Source organism: Sceloporus undulatus, chromosome 2, assembly GCF_019175285.1.
Source record: "Sceloporus undulatus isolate JIND9_A2432 ecotype Alabama chromosome 2, SceUnd_v1.1, whole genome shotgun sequence".
Classification (NCBI taxonomy): Eukaryota; Metazoa; Chordata; class Lepidosauria; order Squamata; family Phrynosomatidae; genus Sceloporus; species Sceloporus undulatus.
The window spans coordinates 148,944,094-148,965,308 of record NC_056523.1 but is presented as its reverse complement, the minus strand read 5'-3'; the positions used below and the strand labels follow the sequence as shown (position 1 = coordinate 148,965,308).

General features: G+C 41.4%; 1 protein-coding gene across 1 annotated transcript in view; it reads left to right on the top strand.

Annotated features, from left to right (window-relative positions):
- The window catches only part of NPLOC4 (NPL4 homolog, ubiquitin recognition factor), a 64,812-nt gene extending 47,804 nt beyond the window's left edge, over window positions 1–17,008 (top strand). The window contains exons 13-17 of the mRNA XM_042449143.1: window positions 9,558–9,629; window positions 10,980–11,075; window positions 12,249–12,365; window positions 14,449–14,551; window positions 15,015–17,008. Of these exons, the coding sequence (XP_042305077.1) occupies window positions 9,558–9,629; window positions 10,980–11,075; window positions 12,249–12,365; window positions 14,449–14,551; window positions 15,015–15,172 (546 nt within the window). The 3' untranslated portion in view covers window positions 15,173–17,008. The remainder of the gene's footprint in view (window positions 1–9,557; window positions 9,630–10,979; window positions 11,076–12,248; window positions 12,366–14,448; window positions 14,552–15,014) is intronic.
- Window positions 17,009–21,215: the final 4,207 nt, after the last annotated feature.

Below are 21,215 nucleotides of genomic sequence, written 5' to 3'. Positions count from 1 at the left end.
TGTTGACTTTAGAAAAAACACCTGTGATCTTAGCATGAATGCAAAAATGTCATCTTTTGCAGTAAGTTATGCTTTTATTGATGTTGTAATGCCTAGGCAATTGCTTGGGGCTGGTAAAAGACGAAAGACACCTGATGACACTTGTATTACAAAAGGACCTTTGGTCCCTATTTCATTTTTTTAAAATCCAAAATCTGGATAAGGTTCTTGCATTTGGGTTACTGCTTCAGTCTCCTGTGGTATGCTGATCTGAATAATTGAAAGCTGCTGGATTTTTGTTTTAGTACAAAGCCTGGTATTTAAGATGTCATCCTAGCAAGAGGTTCCAGTGGCAGTAATGGAGGGCCTGTCACTTAATTAAGAGCTACTTAGGATTGATGTCCTTTTCTAAGACAATACTCCTGTAGATTTATAAGTTACAACCACTTGGTATATCAAAACCCTTTTATACCATCTGGAATAAAGTGAGAAATCTGATATTTTGTTGATGTTTGTGATTCTTGTCCTAGGGACTTGGACATGAGGTACCACATATAGAGCTGCATTGCAAGAATAATTCGTGGTGCTCTGGGTTCCTGTGGCCCAGCAAAAGCTACAGAAATTGCCCATCCCCTTTTCTCCTTGCCCCCCAACAGCTATTAGAAAGCAGCATGTGGCTTTTTCTGCTAAGCCACTATTGGATCCAGTTTTTGAGAAGCATCTTTTTTGGAAGTTCTCACCAACTTTCAATGCCCATTTTGCCTTTTGGTTTATAAAGAAACCTTTCTACATGCAGCCTGCTTTTTGTTCTATATTGTTACAAATAATTGTCTGGTCCCAGTGTAAACCCTTTATAGTCTTTTGTTACTGTCCTTTGTTCCTCAGTTTTCAATTCTGCTTTAAAGAAGAAAGAGGCAATCCACCTAGTAGCTGACCATGGGCTAAGTTAGTGTGAGAATGGAGCTATTCTATTCTCTACATTTATTTTTAGTTCGCACATCTCTCTTGCAATAGAATCACCCTGCTGACTGATCTTCCGTTTGTTATTCCACATACCTATCCATTTTTTCCTGTAGTGTAATTAAGCTTTATTTATATATAGCACTGTAAATTTACACAGCACTGTACATACAATTAAAATAGATAAAATAAACCTGCCTATGGTGTACATTCTACAAAAATAATTACATATAATTCTATAGTGCCACTGTCTAGTTCTGTATTTCCTACCAGCACTAGCCAGTTGCATTATAATTTGGATCACGAAAAGGATTTCATCCACCCCAAAAGTTTCCATGTTGTTGTGTCATGACATTATAGACAAGATTGTAGTTTCCAGATAGGGATGGATGATACTGTGTTGCCTTTCCATGAGTTGAGAATTGACACGTCTCTTGTACCAAGTTGAAAATTATTACAGAGGGGCATAGGTTGATAAAATGTCCTCCAAATTAATTTTTGGTGCACAGATTAAATAGTAAAATTTCAAATGTAGTTTCAAATAGAGGGGGATCTTTTATTCAATACCTTCTGTGGCAGTTCACTGAAAGAAATATTTTCTGGCATATTGGGCATGTGTAAAAAGGAAATCTGCTTCTTTCCTTGCATGTACTCTACATGGCCAGATTATGTTAACATTTATTTGAGAGCTAGATATTGTGGCTTGCAACTAATTCCAGGGCTTCTTTGATCCTGGGCTGCTGATTCTTGACTTGTCAAGCTAATTGCCACAGTTCTTACCTGGGACATAAAGTACTGGGTGCCTATTTACTAATTGTTGTTTAGGGGTGTGTGTGTTGATCTGTTTTGTTTTGGTTTTTTATTATTTAATCTCATTTTAACTTTTGTATCTTGTGGATTTTTAATGATATAAACCGTTTTGAGTCCCAACTGGGGGAAAAGTGGGGGGGAAATAGAAATAACAGTAATATAGTAATAATCCAGATATTAAATGGAATAATCATATTAGTCAACCCAAATATAAAAAGGTCTGTTAACAACTATTAGCTGTGTTAGCTGAATGGCATCTCTAATTACTAGATGCCTGAGGGTCAAACAGATAGCTACCACTATCATGTGCTGCTCAGGAGCTGTTGAAGGCATTTGGAAATTGTGACAGGAATGCTGAGCAAGATGAACATTGGTCTTATCCAATAAGGCAGGACATTTTCAGCTTGTAACATCAGATCACATCCAAGCACATTCCTTTTAATCTCTGAATTTTAATTACTTAGTTGTGTAAAGTTTTATCCACCAAAAGTTTGTTTCCAGATAATGCTCTTCTTTTTCTGCCCTCACCTAACAATATTTGTAAGTGCATTGGTCTTAATGCAAGAGTTTGCCAGGGGCTTTAGTTACAGATGCATCCTGGATGTTCAGAGATTTCTTGTCTTGACTTGTTGGGAGTAGGAAGTTTTCCTGTAACTGCTGTCTGATGCTGTCATGTATTACTTTTTTCAGATATGCTAATGACCACATATTATCCGTCTTTATACTAGATTGACTTCTTCTGCATATGTAGTTTGACTACGATTAAAGAATCATATCCACAGTCCGTTCAAAGGAATTCATAAATTTGCACACTACAGATTCTGCAAAGGTTTTTTTTAAAAGCAAGGTTGTTCCTTTGCCTGTGTGTTATGATAAATTGAAGCAGCAGATGTGAGGTTTATGATAGTGCTGAGCTAAATATTGAGTGAAAACATCTCTAGCTCTCCATCCAAATCCTACTACCCTTCTATTTCTTGCTTGTTTTCCAAAGCCGGAAGATGGTTTAAAATGCAGAAATGTTCTATTAGCTTATTGTCACCAATAAATGCAGAATTTTTACAAAGCTCTTACATCTCCCCCTCCCTCATTAAAGGATTTGCTTACGACTGTAAGAGCTGAATGGCTGCTTCTTTCTGTCCCAGAAACAATGCAAGGATGGATTTCAAGTAAGAGGAAATTCCACCACCATCACCACCCAACATTACTGGTGCTGTTTCTGACAGCAGAGTTGCCTCTCTCTTCAAACTGAGAGTATATCAAGACCAGCACTGAGCATATTGCATTTTGTTTTGTCCCTTCCATTCCCCTAAATCAGTATTTGAATGTTCCCATCCACAGGCAATTCATTGTACTAGAACTGTGAGTTATGATTTATTAACATAGGTTTGAATAGAGTTGGAAGAGACCACAAGGGCCATCCAGCCCAACCCCCCTGCTATGTAGGAACTCTCAGTCAAAGCATACCCAACAGATGGCCATCCAGCCTCTGTTTAAAGACCTCCAAGGAGGGAGACTCCACCTCTTTTCAAGAGAGTGTGTTCCACTGTCGAACAGCCCTTACTGTCAGGAATTTCCTCCTAATGTTTAGGTGGAATCTCTTTTCCTGCAGCTTGCGTCCATTGTTCCAGGTCCTGTTCCCTGGAGCAGCAGAAAACAAGCTTGTTCCTTCCTCAATATGATATTTCAAGTTTTTAAACAGGGCTATCATATCACCTCTTAACCTTCTCTTCTCCAGACTAAACATCTCCAGCTCCCTAAGTTGTTGCTCATAGGGCATGGTTTTCAGACCTTCGCCATTTTAGTCACCCTCCTTTGGACACACTCCTGTTTCTCAAAATCCTTTTTGAATTGTGGTGCTCAGATCTGGACACAGTATTCCAGGTGGGGCCTGACCAAAGCAGAATAAGGTGGTACTATTACTTCCCTTGATTTAGACACTATACTTCTGTTGATGCAGCCCAAAATTGCATTGGCCTTTTTAGCTGCCCTCTCAATCACCTTGCCCAGAAATGTTAGAGACTGGCCTATTTCTTACCAGGGGTTCAAGGAAGGGTTTTTTCAATAGTGGCTTGACCACCACTTGTTTCAAGTTAGCTGGAAATTTTCCCTTCCTGAAGGATGCATTAATTATAGATTGAAGTAATTATTTTACTGCATCACCTCCCTGGGTGGCCAGCCATGAGGGGCAAGGACCAAGAGGGCAGGTTGTCTTCCTTATGCTACCAAGAAGCTTGTCCACTTCATCAGTACTCACAAACTCAAAGTGATCTAATTTAATATTGTCCACAGAGTTGCTGGACGCCTCTTATCGTTTCCTCAATTAAGACGGCATCCAAGTCAGATTTTATCTGAGAGATTTTATCTGCGAAAAAGTCATTGAATATGTCACAGCAGGCTTTTATTGGTTCCAATAAAGGGTTCAGGGTGGGAGGCACTTGAGTTAAATCTTTAGCCACCCTGAATATCTCCGCTGGATGAGACTTTGCAGATGCAATATGTGCAGCAAAGAAAGATTTCTTCGTTATATCTATTGCCATTCCATACGAGTCCAAAAAGTCTTAGGTAAAAGTTGAGTCTTCCGCCAGTGGTGTTCTAGTCATTGTGCAGCCTGCTTTATTTTCCAAAGATCTTCCGTATACCATAATTTAGGATTTGAAGTGGTCTGGAAAGGACGCTTGGGAGCGATAATGTCTACAGCCTTGGTGAGGTTGGTGTTTCAGGTATTTAATGGGACTTGAGCATCCACTGATTTTGTTATCCATGGAGGATTCTGGAACCAAACCCCAGAGGATACTAAGGGCCCACTGTAGATCATTCTGGGACTAACTGTTGAAGGATGGTATAAAAATATCTTTATTAGTGACATAGAATAATGAATGTGAATCGGCAGCAAAGTGGTAAAAGAAAGGCCTTTTTTCCACATGAACTATGCATACATTTCAGTGCCCTCTTTTATATAGGGTGGATGGATAAGACATAAGGAGCAAGTAAGGATGAATCCAAAGGCACACCTAGCACTGCACCACCTACCTGTTCAGAAGTCTGCTACAGATCATGTGGAGTTCTGTGCCAGTTTGGGTTTGCCAAGGACTCCCATCCAAAGGTTACATTTCCTGTACCTGTTCAAATTGTTTTTTTTTTTTTTTTGATGGCATAATCACTTCCTGCATGTTTTAGAGCTAGAAGTGGCTCTGTTTTCAGAATAAACTATGTTTTCAAGAATATGTTACTTGCACACCAAGTTTTCGACTTCTCTACATTCAGTGTGTTTGCCTATTTCTTTTGCTGCTTAAAAATTGTCTAGGTCCTATGTGCTTAACTCTGTGCTTTTCTTTGCATTGAGCCACTGTTGGTCAGCAAAGCATGTCATATTCTGTGGTGCTGAGAATTCAGAATTACAGTAACTTGGTCAGGGAGACTCCTTTTACATAGGGTAGTGCATCTGTGATTAACAAAGGCATACACCACACTTACTGCCAATTCAGCAATGAACACACTAGTAGTCTCCAAACCTGACATTTTTGAAGGCCTTCAAAAATGTATTTACTTAATAAAATGAGAAGGGGTGGTTCACTGAGACTTTTCTTGAAGAGCTGAATTTACAGATACTGCTTTGTGGTATGAAGACAGAAGCTTTTGTTGGATAAGAATGAAATAAGCAAGTATATTTCAGATTTCAGTAACCTGACTTTAAAAAAAAAAACAACAACACTTAATGTGGAAACCCCTAGAGGGAAAGATGAAAGTGAACAGGTGCTGGGGGGAAATGTGTCTGCATATTAGAACCTAATTGGATTTGAAGATGAGTTCCAGATGGGCTAATTATACGGGTGGTATGGCAAGTTGTTTCTTGCATGGACAAGTCTGCAAGTTGGTTTCATTGGGTTTTATTTTGCTCTTTGCAGTTTTGTCAAGATTAAGGAAATGTCTGCACAATAGCAGCCTGTGAGAGGCTGGTTGGGTGCTGTAGTGCATATGCAGAAATATGGAAAGTACCCCTAGAAAGGCAGCTAACTTTTTTTCCCTGATGACATTGTGCCTAATGAAGAGGATCAGTATAGAATAAAATCCTGTAGAGGACTGCAGAATTGTCTGTGCTTTGTAAATGCAGTTTCCCTGAGTAAGCACTATGAAGACATACACATAAAAAGAAATGGGCTTTTAACATACTAAATTACCTCAGAACAACTATTTCCTTCACTGTTCTCTCCTGCTGGAATTCAGAAAATCTAAAGACCAAGCCTCATAGTCTGTTGCTGTAGGCACCAGTATACCAAGCAAGTCTTGTTAAAGAAATGAGAAGTATCTGTAAGACTTGCTTTATAATCATTTCATTCAGAGAATGTTGGGGTGGGCTTGCCAGCTTAGCACATTTTGGGCAGGTGTCTGATTTGATGTACCATGGATTTTCTTGAAGCAGGAGAGTGATGACAAGATATTCAACTTCACGTTGACAAGATATTGCTTGTTCCCAGTCATTCATTCATTTGTATGCTAATTTCTTGCAAAATCTCAGGATGACATAATAGTAATCTTACAGTCAAACTGCAGTAGTAAAACTTTGGTGTGCTCATAGTTTTTGGTCCGGATGCTATGGCAAAATAGCCCTCGAATTTGATGGTGTGCAGTACTCTGTTTTGAAGATGGTGAAATTTCATTACAGACCACCAAACCGCATTCATTAAGGATAAAAAGCAAACTTTGGTGAATTTGGGAAAATGCTGTTGTATTATCCCTAAATTAGAGGTATGCCCGCCTTCTCTTTGCTTGTTTGATAACCATAGGCTATTGGAATGCCAAAGTAGGAAAGAGAGAAGAATCAAAGACAATAGGGGGGTTTGGGCCAGGTTCTAGAAATGAAAAGTGACTGATAGAGTTCAGTGAGGCCACTCTTGTTTGTTTCAACATCTTAGAGCCAAGTTGGTGCAATTCTTCATTATTCAGCCTCAAGAAAGTATGCTTATACCTGGGATCACATTTGAGCAATCCAAACTTTAAATTGACCACATCCCAGATGGATGTACTCAATTAGAGAGATCACAGGCCTGAGCCTATAGGACCTGAGCCGAGCAGTGGAGGACAGGGGTTCTTGAAGAAATCTCATCCACAGGGTTGACTCAAGGACAGGTAACAACCACCACCACCCCGTTCAACAAAATTGTTACTTCTGATAGGTTTTCATTAGGATTTCCATGAAAAAGAGATAAGCTGCAGCACCAGTGAATATTAAGGGCCAAACAGAAGAATGTGAACATGTAGCCTTCCAGACTAATAATGACTGAATCACTTGACAACATTCTGGAGTGCTGATTAGAAGAATTCATCCGAAATGTTCATCTGATGACTTCCCTTCCTTATTCCCTGACTTGCAGTGCAGGGTGAGAGGATATGTGTGTGTGCACACCCATGAGCTCACCCTCTTCTTGCAGTAAATCAAATCTGCACACTGCCAGGAGTGTCTAAGTACTTGTCCTTGGGATGTGCCTCATAGCCACATTTGCTTTTGAAAGCTTAGTGAATGTAAACTCTTATGTAAGGCCTCTTCATTGGAAATTATAAATCTATAATTTATATAGGTCTGAGTGAGTGATTTATATCCTGTTAAGTGGTGATTTAGTTGGAAAATACAACCCTGACTTGCAGAATCTTTAATGAAAAATGTCTGTTCTTACGAATTTATTTCTGAAGCAATGTTTAAACTCAGTGTGTTTGACATAAACCAGGTCTAATTGTCATATTGTGATTAATGAACATATGTTAGCCATTTCCCCCCATAACTGAACTTGTGCTCATTTCATCTAGCAAAGTGAAACAAGTTTAGACTTGGCAGAATCTATTTTTCCTGGTCTCTGTTTTAAGGAAAGAGTGATAAGAGTTCTTGAGGTTTTCTCTTTTTGACAGTGAAGACCCAAAGGAAAATGATTCCCAACTAAATACTTACTTACACTTTTGAGGTTCTGCAAGGGCAGTGTGTCAAAGAGACTGTTGTCCTGCTATGTTTTTTCAGATACAAAAGCAACATAAGGGCATGTGGGGTTGGCAGAGGTTATTTTTTGCCTTTTCTTTCATTTGTGACCTTGAATTAGATGCTTTGTCTCTGCGTTATGAAGGTTACAGTAATCCTGTTATGCCTCTTGTAGAACTATCAATTATCATGCAGGGGGGTGTGACATCTGTATAATTGTGACTAGCATCCACCACTACTGAAAAATGGTAGATCTTTTTCTTTCTGTTGGGCTGGGAAGAACTAAAGCTCTAGCCAAGTTGGAGTGGGAAGAGACATTTTCGTATTAGAACCCTACAGAGAGTCTTCCTTCACTGAGGTTTAGGAGCTTCTTGTACTTTAAGTGTGTGATAACTTTCATGTCTTCCCCTTTGGGTTTGTGAAGATACAGGAAAGTCCTGTCTGCCATGAGTCCAATTAATTCAGACAATTAAACCCTCTTCTATAATCTGCAAAGCAGACTTGCCAACCTAATGCCCTCTGAAACGGTTAGCCCACAACTTCTATCATCCCCAGCCAGCCAGATGTGGTCCAATACATCCAGAGGGCCTCAGTTTGGAGCATTAAGGAAGAAGTGAAGTGCCCAGTGATCACCAATTGTCAGCATGCACCTCTATCACTCCATACACACAAACATACTCCAGACTAAAGACTAGTATCAGTGTTGAATTAGAAGAAAGTCCTGGATTAATGGTTTGTGAGTTTAAAAGGCAAACAAGAATTCAACTGTCTTCACCCACATTGTCCTCATGTTAAACACCAGTCCCACTTGGGCTTTCTGCATGTGAATGGGATAAATATATGAATAATAGACATCACATCTGTTTTGGCCCTAAAATCATCTTTTTTTAGCTATGAATCATGCAGTCCACATTCACATATTGGAGTATTTCATGGGAAAAGTATCATTTGCAGGGTGTGGGAGGCTTCCTGTGTCCTCCAACAGATGTGATTGATAGTGTAATCAAATATTTGGATGGTGTGATGCAAAGAGCCCTTCAAGGCCAGTTTGTAGATGTGAATCAGCAGTTTCCCATGTTCCTCCAAACTGTCCCTGCCTGTTATGTAGGAGGTTGTGAAAATTATCACTGGAATTCCAGAAATAGCTGTATGCTCTTTCAGTTCATTCTGATAATTCTCTATGCTGTCTTGTACACAGAAGGTATTGATTGGAAAGTGGGGGGTGGGGACCCCGCACATTTTTTTCATGTATACAGCCTACTGTAAAGACATCCATATCTGAGCAACCCATTGTCTAAAGCTTATGTTAGCCACTGTCAGAGATGGTTTGCTGTGCTGAATGAGCCATCTGTGTTACTCCATATGGAGATCAAATTAATTATGATGGCCTGCCATCCTCCCTTCTTCTTCTTTTTTCCTCTTTATAGTAGTCAAAACTACTTATTACAGATAACGTTCTTTCATATTATTACAACTTTCCACAGACATGTTGACTGCATAGATGAGCTGAATTCTGTTTTGAGTTGACTGTTTTTATGTAACCCCATGTTCTATTTGAGATGTGTTTAAAGCACATGTTTGGGATCACTTCATGGTTAAGGGGTGTGTGTGTGTCTTAAGTAATGCTGACTGTGTGCTTTCTTGCTTAAGAATATATGTCCTTCACTAGGTCAGAAAGGTTTTTGAGTGCAAGAATCCTATTAACAAGCTGGCACTAAATAATTCACTAGAAATTGACCCACAGCCGAACTGGAAGCTTGTGGTTTAACTGTTGCCTGTCCTGATTTATTGATGTTTCTGCATGCAATATTTTGTCTAACCAGTTCACTTCTGCTCATTACAGGATATAGACAAATTTGGCAATGAGATCACTCAGCTAGCTCGTCCCCTTCCTGTTGAGTACCTTATTATAGATGTAAGTATCTATTATGCTTAATGCTGTAGAGGGAAAGTACCAATGGGCAAAATTCATCCTAGTGCTGAGCTTCGAATTTTAACTTTGAGAGGAGTGATTAAGCAGCTTGGTACTTAGAGGGACTGAATCAGATGTGACTTGACTGCTTATGGCATCTTCATTGCCTTGGTAGACCCTTCAGCTTAAGCCACTGACAACCTCAGCAAAATGACTACAGTGTTAATGTTTAATGTTCACTTTAACATTAAAATTAAGGAAGAGGGACATTTTATAGGATGAAAAAATTGCCATACAGAGAAGTATGATGGTGGCAGTAAAATTTGAGCTGAACCCAAAGAGGATTGTCATAGCAGTCTCTAATGGTGGTGTCAGGTTTTCACTTGTTCCTCCTCCTCCTACATGTATTTCTGTTGCTGCTCAGAATTGAATTTGGGTTGTAGGCATTTGTTGTCTGATTCCTGGGGTGAGATATTGCCTGTTGCAATAACGGTGGCCATTGTGTTGAGCCTGCAGATTTTCTACTCCAATTGACAGCCCAGAAACACATGTATTACCAGAGAAGAAAAAGCATCTGTTTTTGGACTACCTGGGGTATAATTAAGATGAAAACAGATTGACAAAGCATGCACTTAGGAGGCGTCTGAAAAGAGATAAAACTGAATTTCTGAAACCTTTCTTCACAATTCTTCTGCTTTTTAAATTTTTTCTCTTATAATTTGAGCTATTTCTGCAGCTTTGGTGTTAGTTACAAATTATACTGAACCCTGTTTGAAAAGCCATTTGTTAGTCAGGTTATCTTGTCCATAGACTCCTCAAGCATGCTCTTTTTTGTTGTTGGGAATCCTAGCCACCTCATATTAGCACAGTTTACAAGCCACTCCAGAGAAAGGTGTCTTTGTCTTACAGTCGTCACCTTTGTTAAGACGGGGAAAGGACAATGCAAGTTTGAACTCCTGAAGGATTCAGCTTGGCCCTTGTGACAGTGTCTATATCAGATGGCAAGCCTACTCTTGGCCAATTCATGTAGGTCTTCAGGTTCCCAAATAATCCTTGCAGTTTGAACTGAGATTCCTTGTTGTGATCTGTTTGTTCAGCCATACATGGTGAAGTATCTCATTGGGAAAAGGGGCAAGTAAGGGTTAGACAGAATGTGTGTAAATCTAAAAAGCTCTGAGAAGCTTCACTTCATAGTTTTTCCTTCTGACCTTCACAGCTGGGTCTCTGAATGTTTAGATGATGGTGGTTAACTGAGACCTTCACCTACCATTCATCTGGCTTTTGCCTTATTTTTTGCAGTTCTTGAGTTATGCTAATTGTCATCCATATCCTTTTTTCCTTTTTTTTTTAAAGATTACTACTACGTTCCCTAAAGATCCAGTTTATACATTTTCTATTTCTCAAAATCCATTCCCTATTGAGAACCGTGATGTGCTGGGGGAGACTCAGGTAAGTGTGAATAATAGTTGGTAGGTGAGAGGGCTCTGTACAATTGCACTGAGTTATATTTTAATATTTGGAGTTCATCAAGCATGCACAAAAATTGGGTTTCATATGCTAGGTAGTAATCTCTCTTTGGTTCGTGTGCTAAATTTGTGTGTGGGAAGAGCAGTTCTGGGAGGACAAATTGCATATAATCATGTACCTCTTGCTGTGAGGTGTGTGCATCAGAATTTAAAACAAAGATTGCACTTATGTCTGTAAGAGAAACACTTTTATCTTGTAAGCACTGGCATACTTCTTGGTTTCTTTAAAGAGAGATGTTAAATTTTATGTCCCAACAATATTTCTTACCAAGTTACATACACATGTGTATGTTTTGTCTGTATAATTGCTTAGTGCTGCTTGAAGAAAAGAACATGTGCAGTACACAATGGAAGCGGAAACCATGTTTAGCAGAGGCAGAGGGAATCTGGCTTGTCTTTTCTTGCTTCTTCAGCTTGAGCCCATATGTCTTCTGACAAACTGCTGGTGTAAAACACTTCAAACTAGCTTGACTTTTCACTCTAGTTTCCCTGGCAACTCCTGGCAGGCAGAAAAGTCCATAGAAACAGGCTTGGGATGTCTTTAAATCATTGGTCAGAAATTAGGTGCAAATGATAAGTGATAGATCTGAGTAGAACTGTTATTGTGAACCTTTTAGGGCTTGTCCTGTTCTGGCACTGATATTAAAGAGAGTGAGGCAACTGCTCTCAAGTGCCAGATGCTGATGGTTAGAGAAATGAGGTGAAGTGTTGGAGGACATAGCTCTCTGTCCCTCATGGCCTGCCCTGTGCTCCCTAATCTAGCCTGTTGCTCACAAGTGTCACGGAGAATACCATCCTGTAAGATTCAGCTTCAGCCTGCTCGGCTTTTACACCCCAATATTATTAGACTTCTGGTGTCCTTGCAATATTCTCTCATGAGGCTGACAACAGTTGCTTCCTGACTTTAGAAGGTTTCCCATTAAATCTTCATTTTCCAGAATAAACCAGGGACATCAGGAAGATACAGATGGGCAAATGGTGCTACATGTATTTGCAAATAGCAAAGACTGTTGGGATTTGATTAATGTGAGTGTACTAGACATTTTAAGAAATCATACAAATACTGAAATATTTGTCCCCTTCACAAACTTTACAGGACTTTCATAGTCTGGCTACATATTTGTCCCAGAACACCTCCTCTGTGTTCCTTGACATCATCTCTGATTTCCATCTGCTCCTCTTCTTGGTCACCAATGAAGTGATGCCTTTACGGGTATGTAATGAGAAGGAATTTATTCTGAAACCTCACATGAGAACTTGCAGAGGAAGGTGCTAAACATCTCTGGCCTCTGGGATATCTTGCATGCTTTTTTTTGGGGGGGGGGGAGGCTAACCTTCTGTTAATTTGGCAAAGTCTTTTCCCAGACACCAGAGTTTGTCCTTTGTTTTGAATTGCTTCTTCAAAGTTAGTATCAAAGATACTTAATAGATATGAGGTTTGGCAGTTTCAGTTCACCCTTTGTATCACTTGGAATGGTAAGCTAGTAATGTTTGTGCATCAATACATTCTCAGACTAGATGAAGCCAACTTGGATGCTGCATCGACAACTGGAAATATTTTTAAATCCTCTGAATCAGAATTTCCTGTTGTAAATGATCACAACATCAGTCGCCCAGTCTCATCGAGACCAGCAACTTCCTGTGTTTGCTTCTCACCTCACGCCTACGCCCCCTTTTACTGGCTCAGCAGCCAGAGCAAAATTGCACATGAGGCTCTGATTATACATCTGGATTTTTCCCCTCCATTAAAAAAAAAGGTACACGCCAAAAGGAAAAAAAAACACTAAACAACAATCAAGCCATGTGTTTTCCAGAAGGTTCAAGAATTGTAAACATTAGCCATGTGTAGAACAGCTGGGCTGCCAGTGGACAACTGGAGATCAGGACCAATCAGATTTATTACACGTTATCCTGATTGTCTAGTGATGTGCTTTACATACAGAATCATGATACTTATAGTGTGAATAAAAATACAAAGTCAGCAGAAAAAAAATATATACTGGTTTCTTGATGTCAGCTTATAGTTTCTCTGTTGGGGTGAATTATTAGTGATGGATATTACACACACACTATATATACCTGCACTCCAACTTATTTTGGTGTAGACAGTGTAGATTTCCATCTGGAAACTCACTGGGTGATCTTAGGCAAATCAGATTCTCTCATCCTCACAGGAATAGCAAACAAACCTCATCTGAACAAATCTCACCAAGAAAACCCTGTGATAAGTTTGCCTTAGGGTTTCATAAGTTGGAAATGACTTCAAGGAACACAACAACAATAGCCCTGCATGTGTGCATGCACAGAGCTCATAACTTATGTCTAGCACCCTCTTTTGTTTGTAACACAAGAAGCTCCTTTCATCAGCCATTTTAGAGCAGGCATGCAATTTGCCATTTGCAGGTGGCAGTTAACAGTTGCCACTCTAAATGAGTGAATCTGCAATTGTGCCTTGCCTTGCCATCTGTCTTTTGCCACTTATACAGTCACTCTCGAAGCTATCCAGGGTATTGTCTGGAAAAGCTAATTCTGACTGTTCTTTTCCTCATAATACAGCTCTGTGCCATATTGTCTGTGTGCATACTCTTTTGGCAGTCACCCTTCAAGGCAGGGGAGATCAATGTTCATGCAGCCACCATAGTACTGAAGAATGTTTCAGGGTTCAAAACTGCTAGGTGACACTATTTTGGATGGGGTGTGGCTCATCTTGCTTTTGAATGGCCTGTTACAGACTGCCCAAATAAAGCTGCTTCGGGTCTCTTTGGAGATATGCTATTTAAATGATGCATGGGTCCTAAGAGTCCGGAGGTTGCGCCAAAGCCACACTCCATTCCTAAGCACTGGAGTGCAGCTTTGGTGCAGCTTCCGGATTCTTAGGATGCATGCATCATTTAAACAGCATACCTCCAAAGAGACCCGAAGCAGCTTTATTTGGGCAGTCTGTAACAGGCCAATGTCTCTGGCCCTTTACATTTAAAGCGATATACAGCATGCCAGGGAGGTCACTATACTGTTGTTAGGATCCTGAAAGTCAAGTCTGTCATTCATTGCTTTCAATCCTGACCTTCAAAAGGCTGAGGGAGGGAAATGGAGAGTAGATTTTCGTTAGTGAATTGTAAATTAATTATTTGCAGGGCTATATAAGTATGTTAAATAACAAATCATTTTACTAAATACTTAAATTAGTAAAGAATGAGAGGTGGTAGCAGCTCCTGAGTTGGATTCTTTTGGAATATAGCTGACTGCCTCACACATTAAATGAAACTAGCTGTTATACAATCTGTCTTCTCTTACAGGATAGCATCAGCTTGTTACTAGATGCAGTAAGGACTCGAAATGAGGAGCTTGCACAGACTTGGAAAAAATCAGAACAATGGGCCACCATCGAACAGCTTTGCAGTATGTCTTAGGCATTTCTCATTTACTAACTGAGATTAAGACACCTCATTGGAGAACTTTGGCTTATTTCTGCATGAGGCTGGAGTTTGGGTTTGAAACTTCCTTAGTCACCTGTGGAATAGTTCAATATGTCGGAAGGAAATTGAATGTTATTCTGATAATAGCAGCCTGCCAGGCCAAAGAGAGTAAAAGTTTGTGAAATACTGCTGACAAAAGTCTACCACCTGTACAGGAATAACAAAGTGAAATGATTTAGCACAGGGAAGAATAGGTTTTCACAATGTGATGCAATCAGGGAAAATTGTGCAATTAGACAAGGCAGCAGGGGGAATGTTTGTGATGCATAGCCAGGTTCTTCCTTAACTGTAGATAGCTTCCATTTTCAATAATGCTTCCATAAGAATTTTCCTGCTTGTTGGGGTTCTTCTGACCTTCCCCTGATGGCATTGTCTTGTCTTTTCAGGCACAGTTGGTATTCAGTTGCCAGGACTCCAAGAATATGGTGCCATCGGTGGCTCAGCACATGCAGCAACCTCTTCCATGTGGGCCTGTCAGCACTGCACCTTCATGAACCAGCCAGGCACAGATCACTGCGAGATGTGTAGCCTCCCACGTAGCTAGGCCCCGTTTGGCTTGGCATTCAGGGCGGCCATTACAGACCAACTGGCAAAAATACAGAGGCAAACCCTTAAGCCAGGCAGGACTGTTCTTCCTCCTGGGATAATGCACCATGAGGGGTGGGGCAGAATGGGCAAGTGGGGTGGTGACCCATATTGCAGGCCCTCAGTGCCATTCAGAGGGTGGTAGCTTGCATTTGGGACTGGATATTCCAGTGAGAGAAGATGACACAGCCCTTCTGTCCAGTGCTGCTGCCTTGCCTTTTCTTTGCTCTCAGTATTGTAGAAAGCCAGAGGTCATGTTTCCCTTGAGCTGCGGTCACACGTGTGGCTCATCAGCTCTATGGGCACATGGCAGAGTGGCCATGCCCCCCTGTTAGCTTGCATGCCACAAGCTTTCCCCAGCCTTAAGTCAGTCAGTGAGGCTAGGCAGCAGTGTTGAAGGGATGACTTGGTCCCCGAGGGCTAGCTTGCCTAATATTGTTCTCTTGACATGCTTTGCATTTAGCCCCAGAATCACTGGGTCAGTGGTGCCTGAGTCACTGCAGTCCACCCTGTAACTATAGCTTCCAGATTGAGTGACTTGCAATGACAGAACATGCTGTGGCTTTAGAGCCAGAGGCTAAGCCCCAAAACACCTTGACGCTAAAAGGAAAAGAGAGCATTATGCTTAACTTGGAAGGGGTATCTGTGGTTGCCTGTTGACCCATTTCTTGTCCAGCTCAGCCATAATGACAAGAGCTCTATCAGCTGCTGTTCCCTAGTGTTTCTTATCTAGCGGGTGTGGAACAGAAAGGAACATTATCACCCAGATCAGACAATGACAATGGCTATCTGGTCTGAAAGCAGACACCAATTTGACCAAAATCATCTGGGCTGTGTCATGGTTAGGCAGGCAACAGTTCACAAGCAGTTATTTGCCCCAGGTCTCCACATGCCATCTTCCCTTTACATTGAAACTAATTCCTGATATCTGTAACTGTTGGCAGGTAGAGCTTGGACATACCTTCCACATGCCTATTAATGTTCTGACTATGATCTCAGCAGGGCAAAGTTAAACGGGGTATTTTTATTATTATTATTTGGCATCTTGGAGCTTTGTCTTATTCTGCCATGATCCAGGTGCAATGTAGCCAAAGGACCAGAAATTTTCTTGCCTCAAGAACACCAAACTTGCTGACTGTTCATGTAACCAAAACTTAGCAGTGCCCTCAAGTTCCTTATTTTTTTGGTAGTAGAGTTCCTTAATTTCTAGCTGTAAGGAGATATGTTTTCATGATCCAGAAGTTCTCATTATCTCTGCCAGCAGTGAAAGTGCACATATGGCTCCTCTTGCAGCAAGTATTTCTGCACAACAAAACTGTTCTCTCCTAGTCAAATCCATCAACTTTATTACAGAGAGACCAAGACATGTTTGACATCTGTTTGGTTATGTGGACAGAAGGCATTCTGTTTAGACCTTCCCAAGTTTTGTCTTTTTAGATGCTCATCACCACAGCATAATGTGCCTCCACCCCAGCTCCCTGTTCTCATTATGGGTGTGTAAGCCTGGCTCCCAGACAACTGCCATGAGGGATGTGATCTTTATCTTCCATGGCAAAAGTATCTTGGGTTTAGTTGGTCAAGTGTTTGAAAGCACTTCCATTTGGTTCTAATTATGGTTGACAGGACATGTGACATGGGTTTGCATTTTGACTAGATTTCTTGAGCTCACTGGGCTGTAGCTGCTCTTGCTATTCCTCTTCGTTCTATGGGTTGCAGAGGTGTGTGTTTGGTTTGGATTGGAGTTAACTGAATAACAGCCCTGAAAATAAAAGTCTATTAAAGTATCTGAAAATGACAGTTTCCTCAGCCTTTTATTTCCCTGCCTGACCCTTTGTGTCTGCTACTCTTTCAGCCACTTGGAGTTTGTGCAAGATTCAGATTACATATTTCTCCGCATACAAAACTTCGGGTGTTCATCAGGGCAGCTTTCTCAACAATTGAGCCTTTTCACTTTAAACCCTAGTGCTCATGCTTGACCTCTAAAATGCTTCCTATGGCGGGATACAGACCTCCGCTTTGCGGCGGTCTCCCGCCGGCGCCATTTGCTCCGCGCAGGAGCCGCAGCAGCCAATCCGCACGACTCCCGTGCGGAGCAAAAAAGAAGCTCCATTTCGGAGCTTCTTTTTGTGGCGCCTCTATGATGTCGCGAGGCGCCGCTGGCGCATTCGCGACGTCATAGGCGCTGCGACACGTCTGGACGCTATGCGTCCAGTACGTAAAGATGGCGGCGCCCATGTGGAAGGGGCGCCACCATCTTGTACGTATTCTATACGTACTAGGGTTAGGGGGTGCGGAAGCACCGCCCCTTCCTAACCCTAGTACGTATAGAATACGTACTATATGGCAGTTTGTATCCCGTCTATGTTTCTGGGTTGATATAAGAGGTAGCAAACTGTGGCATTTCAAGCAGCATTTCCATCTAAGGATGGTGGACTTTTGTCTAAAGAAAAATCTAATAATCTTAGGCTAAGTTTTGGTATCCTGTCCCCTTAGGTCTGACAAGGAATACAACTTTTGCTTACATGTTTATGTGAATTGTTGCTTGAGAGCTCAAGATGGGAATGGTGTGTGACTCCCTGAAGACAGTTTGCAAGCCTAAAAATTTATATTGCCCATGCAGCAAAGTGGCAGCGAACCACTATCAGTTGCAAAAAGAATTACATTTCCTTGTGCACATACCCCTGAGGCTTAAAATATTCAACTTACTGAATTTTCAGTCAGTATAGGAACTTTGTCAGTTTATTCTTAACTGACACCCTAGTCATCAGCAATATAGTAAAGAATGCACCCTTTTCCTGGCCACTTGGAGCTTACATAAAGTCTCCTTAAATTTTATCCCTCTCCTTCCCCCATTTCTTCACCTCTTATGCCAATTGGAATAAGTCTAATGACAGAAACAAATACATAAGTCCTTTGCCTTTCAACATTGTTATGTATTACAGACCACAGAGAGTGAGGGGTAGCAGAGTTCCTGGGTGTTCTCCTTCAGGTAGATCTTTCATTTCTTTTTAGGAGGGTGGGATTTGGGTCAACCAATAAGAGCAGAAGTGTGGCTAGATCTGAACCCAAAGGACCGCAGGGCTTTGGCCCTATTTCTGAGAGTTGTTGCCAAGAAGCTTCCAAATGGTAAGAGCTGTGTGACAGTGAAATAAGCTAGTGAAACCATCTTGTCAGCCTCGTAATATGGTTCTGACACATGGTAGATTAAAGAAATGAGAATGAAATTACCTAATTTTTTTCTATTCAGGGAGACTTAACATACATAGTGGCAGCTTACAGTGAATTAATTTCCAAGTAAATTGCTTCTTGGAGTGAGGGGGGGAGGGCATGGAACAGATGATATTGCCAGGTGTCAATGGTAAGTGTATGTACTTCCACCAAGTTACATGCAAAACCATATGTCCACCCCTCAAATGCCTATGAAGAATTGTGCCAACAATATGGATTGCTTCAATATAAACTCAAGTGGCCCTTATGTTATCTTGGGCTGATTGGGCTGTTTCTTGCAATTCTATTCTTGAGTACCTTATCATGCCTGCTTGGTATAGTTGGGTTTGTGTGTACTTGCTGCAGCAGCCTATGCTTTTATCAAAACCAGCTGCTGCTCCATTGTAAAGGAGTGAAAATGTTGGATTTGGGCTTGGAAGATTCATGTTCTAGTCCCCCATGAATCTGCTTGAGAGCCACAGTGACCAGAGCCAGTCACACACCCTCAGCCTTGACAATCTCAAAGTTATGAGATTCGTGTGCAGAGAAGGAGAGCCATGGATGCTGCCTTTGACTCATTGGAAGAAAGGGTTGATATAAATGTAAATAGAAGGAAGCGGGGGCAAGCCTACAACTAAAACTTTCCATATGTTTTCCGGGATTACAGTACTTAGCTTCTGTGCAGCAGACTGAACCCCGGAAAAGAAAGTGGTACCAACTAGCATTTGGCATTTGCATTAGTGTGTTTGGAATTGCAAAGGCTGTTGCAAGGAGTAAAGTATACCTCACACCACTCTGCTGCTTGGGAGGAGTGTTAGTATTTCAGTAGATAAACAGTAGGCCCACCTTAATACTGGCCACATTGATTCTGCTTATCCTTGGTCTGTTTGGACTTATTTGGATTGGTGATAGGGGAGATATGCGGCCCAGTGTGGCTTGTACTGTGTCCAGTAGTTATCACTTGAAAAACCCACCAACAAGACAGTTAGTCTGCATGGTATTATTTCCTACCTCCTTTCCCTTGAATAAATTTCACATTCTTCCATCTAACAACAAGCATATTCTGGGCAGATTTTAAGTATTTTATGTAAACAGTGACCAGATGCTAGTTGTGCATCCAAGCTGGATTGCCAAACACTTGAATCTCAGAACTCCCTTACATACTAAACACATCTTAAAGGGGCAGAAGAGAGTTTTTTATTTCCTCCTTTCTCCAAGTTCCTGTGTCCTGAATTGTACTTTTGAGTTTTTTGGGAGGTGCCCTGCTGTCCTGCAGACATCCTCCCTTCCCTTTGAGGGAAATAAGCCACAGCTTGGAGGCATCTCCGTCAGCCAAGCAGATCTGTTTGCAATTAGAGGGCTGCTGTGTGGCTTGGCAGCATTTCAGGACAGCTTGTTATAAGGCAAAGAAGAGCGGCAGATCTTGGCCAGAGAGAGGAGAAAAGCGGAGACTTGAAAGAGCCACTGCTGCAGCTTGCCACCTCAGGATCTCCTCTCAGCAGGTAGGAAAGGGGTTTTCCTCCACATCATTTTGTGGCTATTTTTTTCTTTGCAGGTCTTAAACATAGTTTTGAGCATTGACAACTGTGGAGCAACCTTCCTCAAAAACCTCCAGCTATGCTGGACTACAGTGCCCATTACCCACACCTAGCAAAAGCCGTGGTTTGCAGAATAAGGATTGTCACCCAGTACATCTGGATGGCATCAAGTTGAGAGTGGCCACTAGAGCTATACTGGAAGAGCTTTCACTTTCTCCAAAGGTGCTGCAGTATTTGTGCAGCACAACCAACTGAATGTAGGACTAGGGCTTCTGGAGACCAGGGGCTCAGCCATGGAAACCTCCTGGGTAACGTTGCACAAGTCACAGTCTCTCAGCCTCAAAGAAAGACAGTGGCAAGCGTCTTCTGAATAAATCCTGCCAAGAAAATCCTATGATGCAGTCACCATAAGTTGGAGTCAACTTGAAGGCGCACTACAACAGACCATTTACTATTGTTTTTCTTTCTTTCTTGGGAAAATATTATTCTTGGACAGGGAGGGGTGTTTTCTTTGGCTTCTTGCTGTGTCTCTGAACTCCCATTTTCTCCTACTGTGGCTCTGATGTCTTGAAAGGAGATAACTAGCAGACATGGCCAGCACTACCATTAGGTAAAGTGAGGTGACCACCTGCAATGGTGGGGCAGGAGCAGGAAGGAACTGCAAAACACTGGAGGAAAAGCTTGTGCATGCCAATTGGTCTGTCTTACACCACTCTTTGAGGCAGCTGGCTGCCCTTCCAGGATGGTGAAAGTTGCTAGTTGGTTCTACTTAGTGCTGCAGACCAACTGACCTCTGCTTGATTTTTGGTCTTTTAATTGCAACAAGCAAGCAAGAACTGGTTATGGCCCTTGTCTACTGCTTCCACTTAGGCTTAGCACTTAGCTGGCTAACCAACTGCATGATTGTGCTTTACCACCACCACCACAACCAACATTTCCTCTAAATCATGTTGCAAGCTTTAATACTGTTCATGGTGATGTGTGGATCCAGTTCAAGGTAGTAATACAACCCAGAGTCCAGATTATCACATTGCTTGGTCAGACTATTGTGACACATTTCCAGCCTGCTAGGATTTATCAAGTGGATTTATGGTTGTGTCATGGGTGCAGAGCCAAAGCCTCCTGCCTCTTTCTTTTGGGATGAGGAGCTTCTGACAGCTGGAAGGACATCCTTTGTGTGTGTATGGTGTCTCATGGAGGTGGGGAGAGAATAGTGCTATTTTGAGGTACTCTTAGGGTTGAGGTAAAACTCATCCG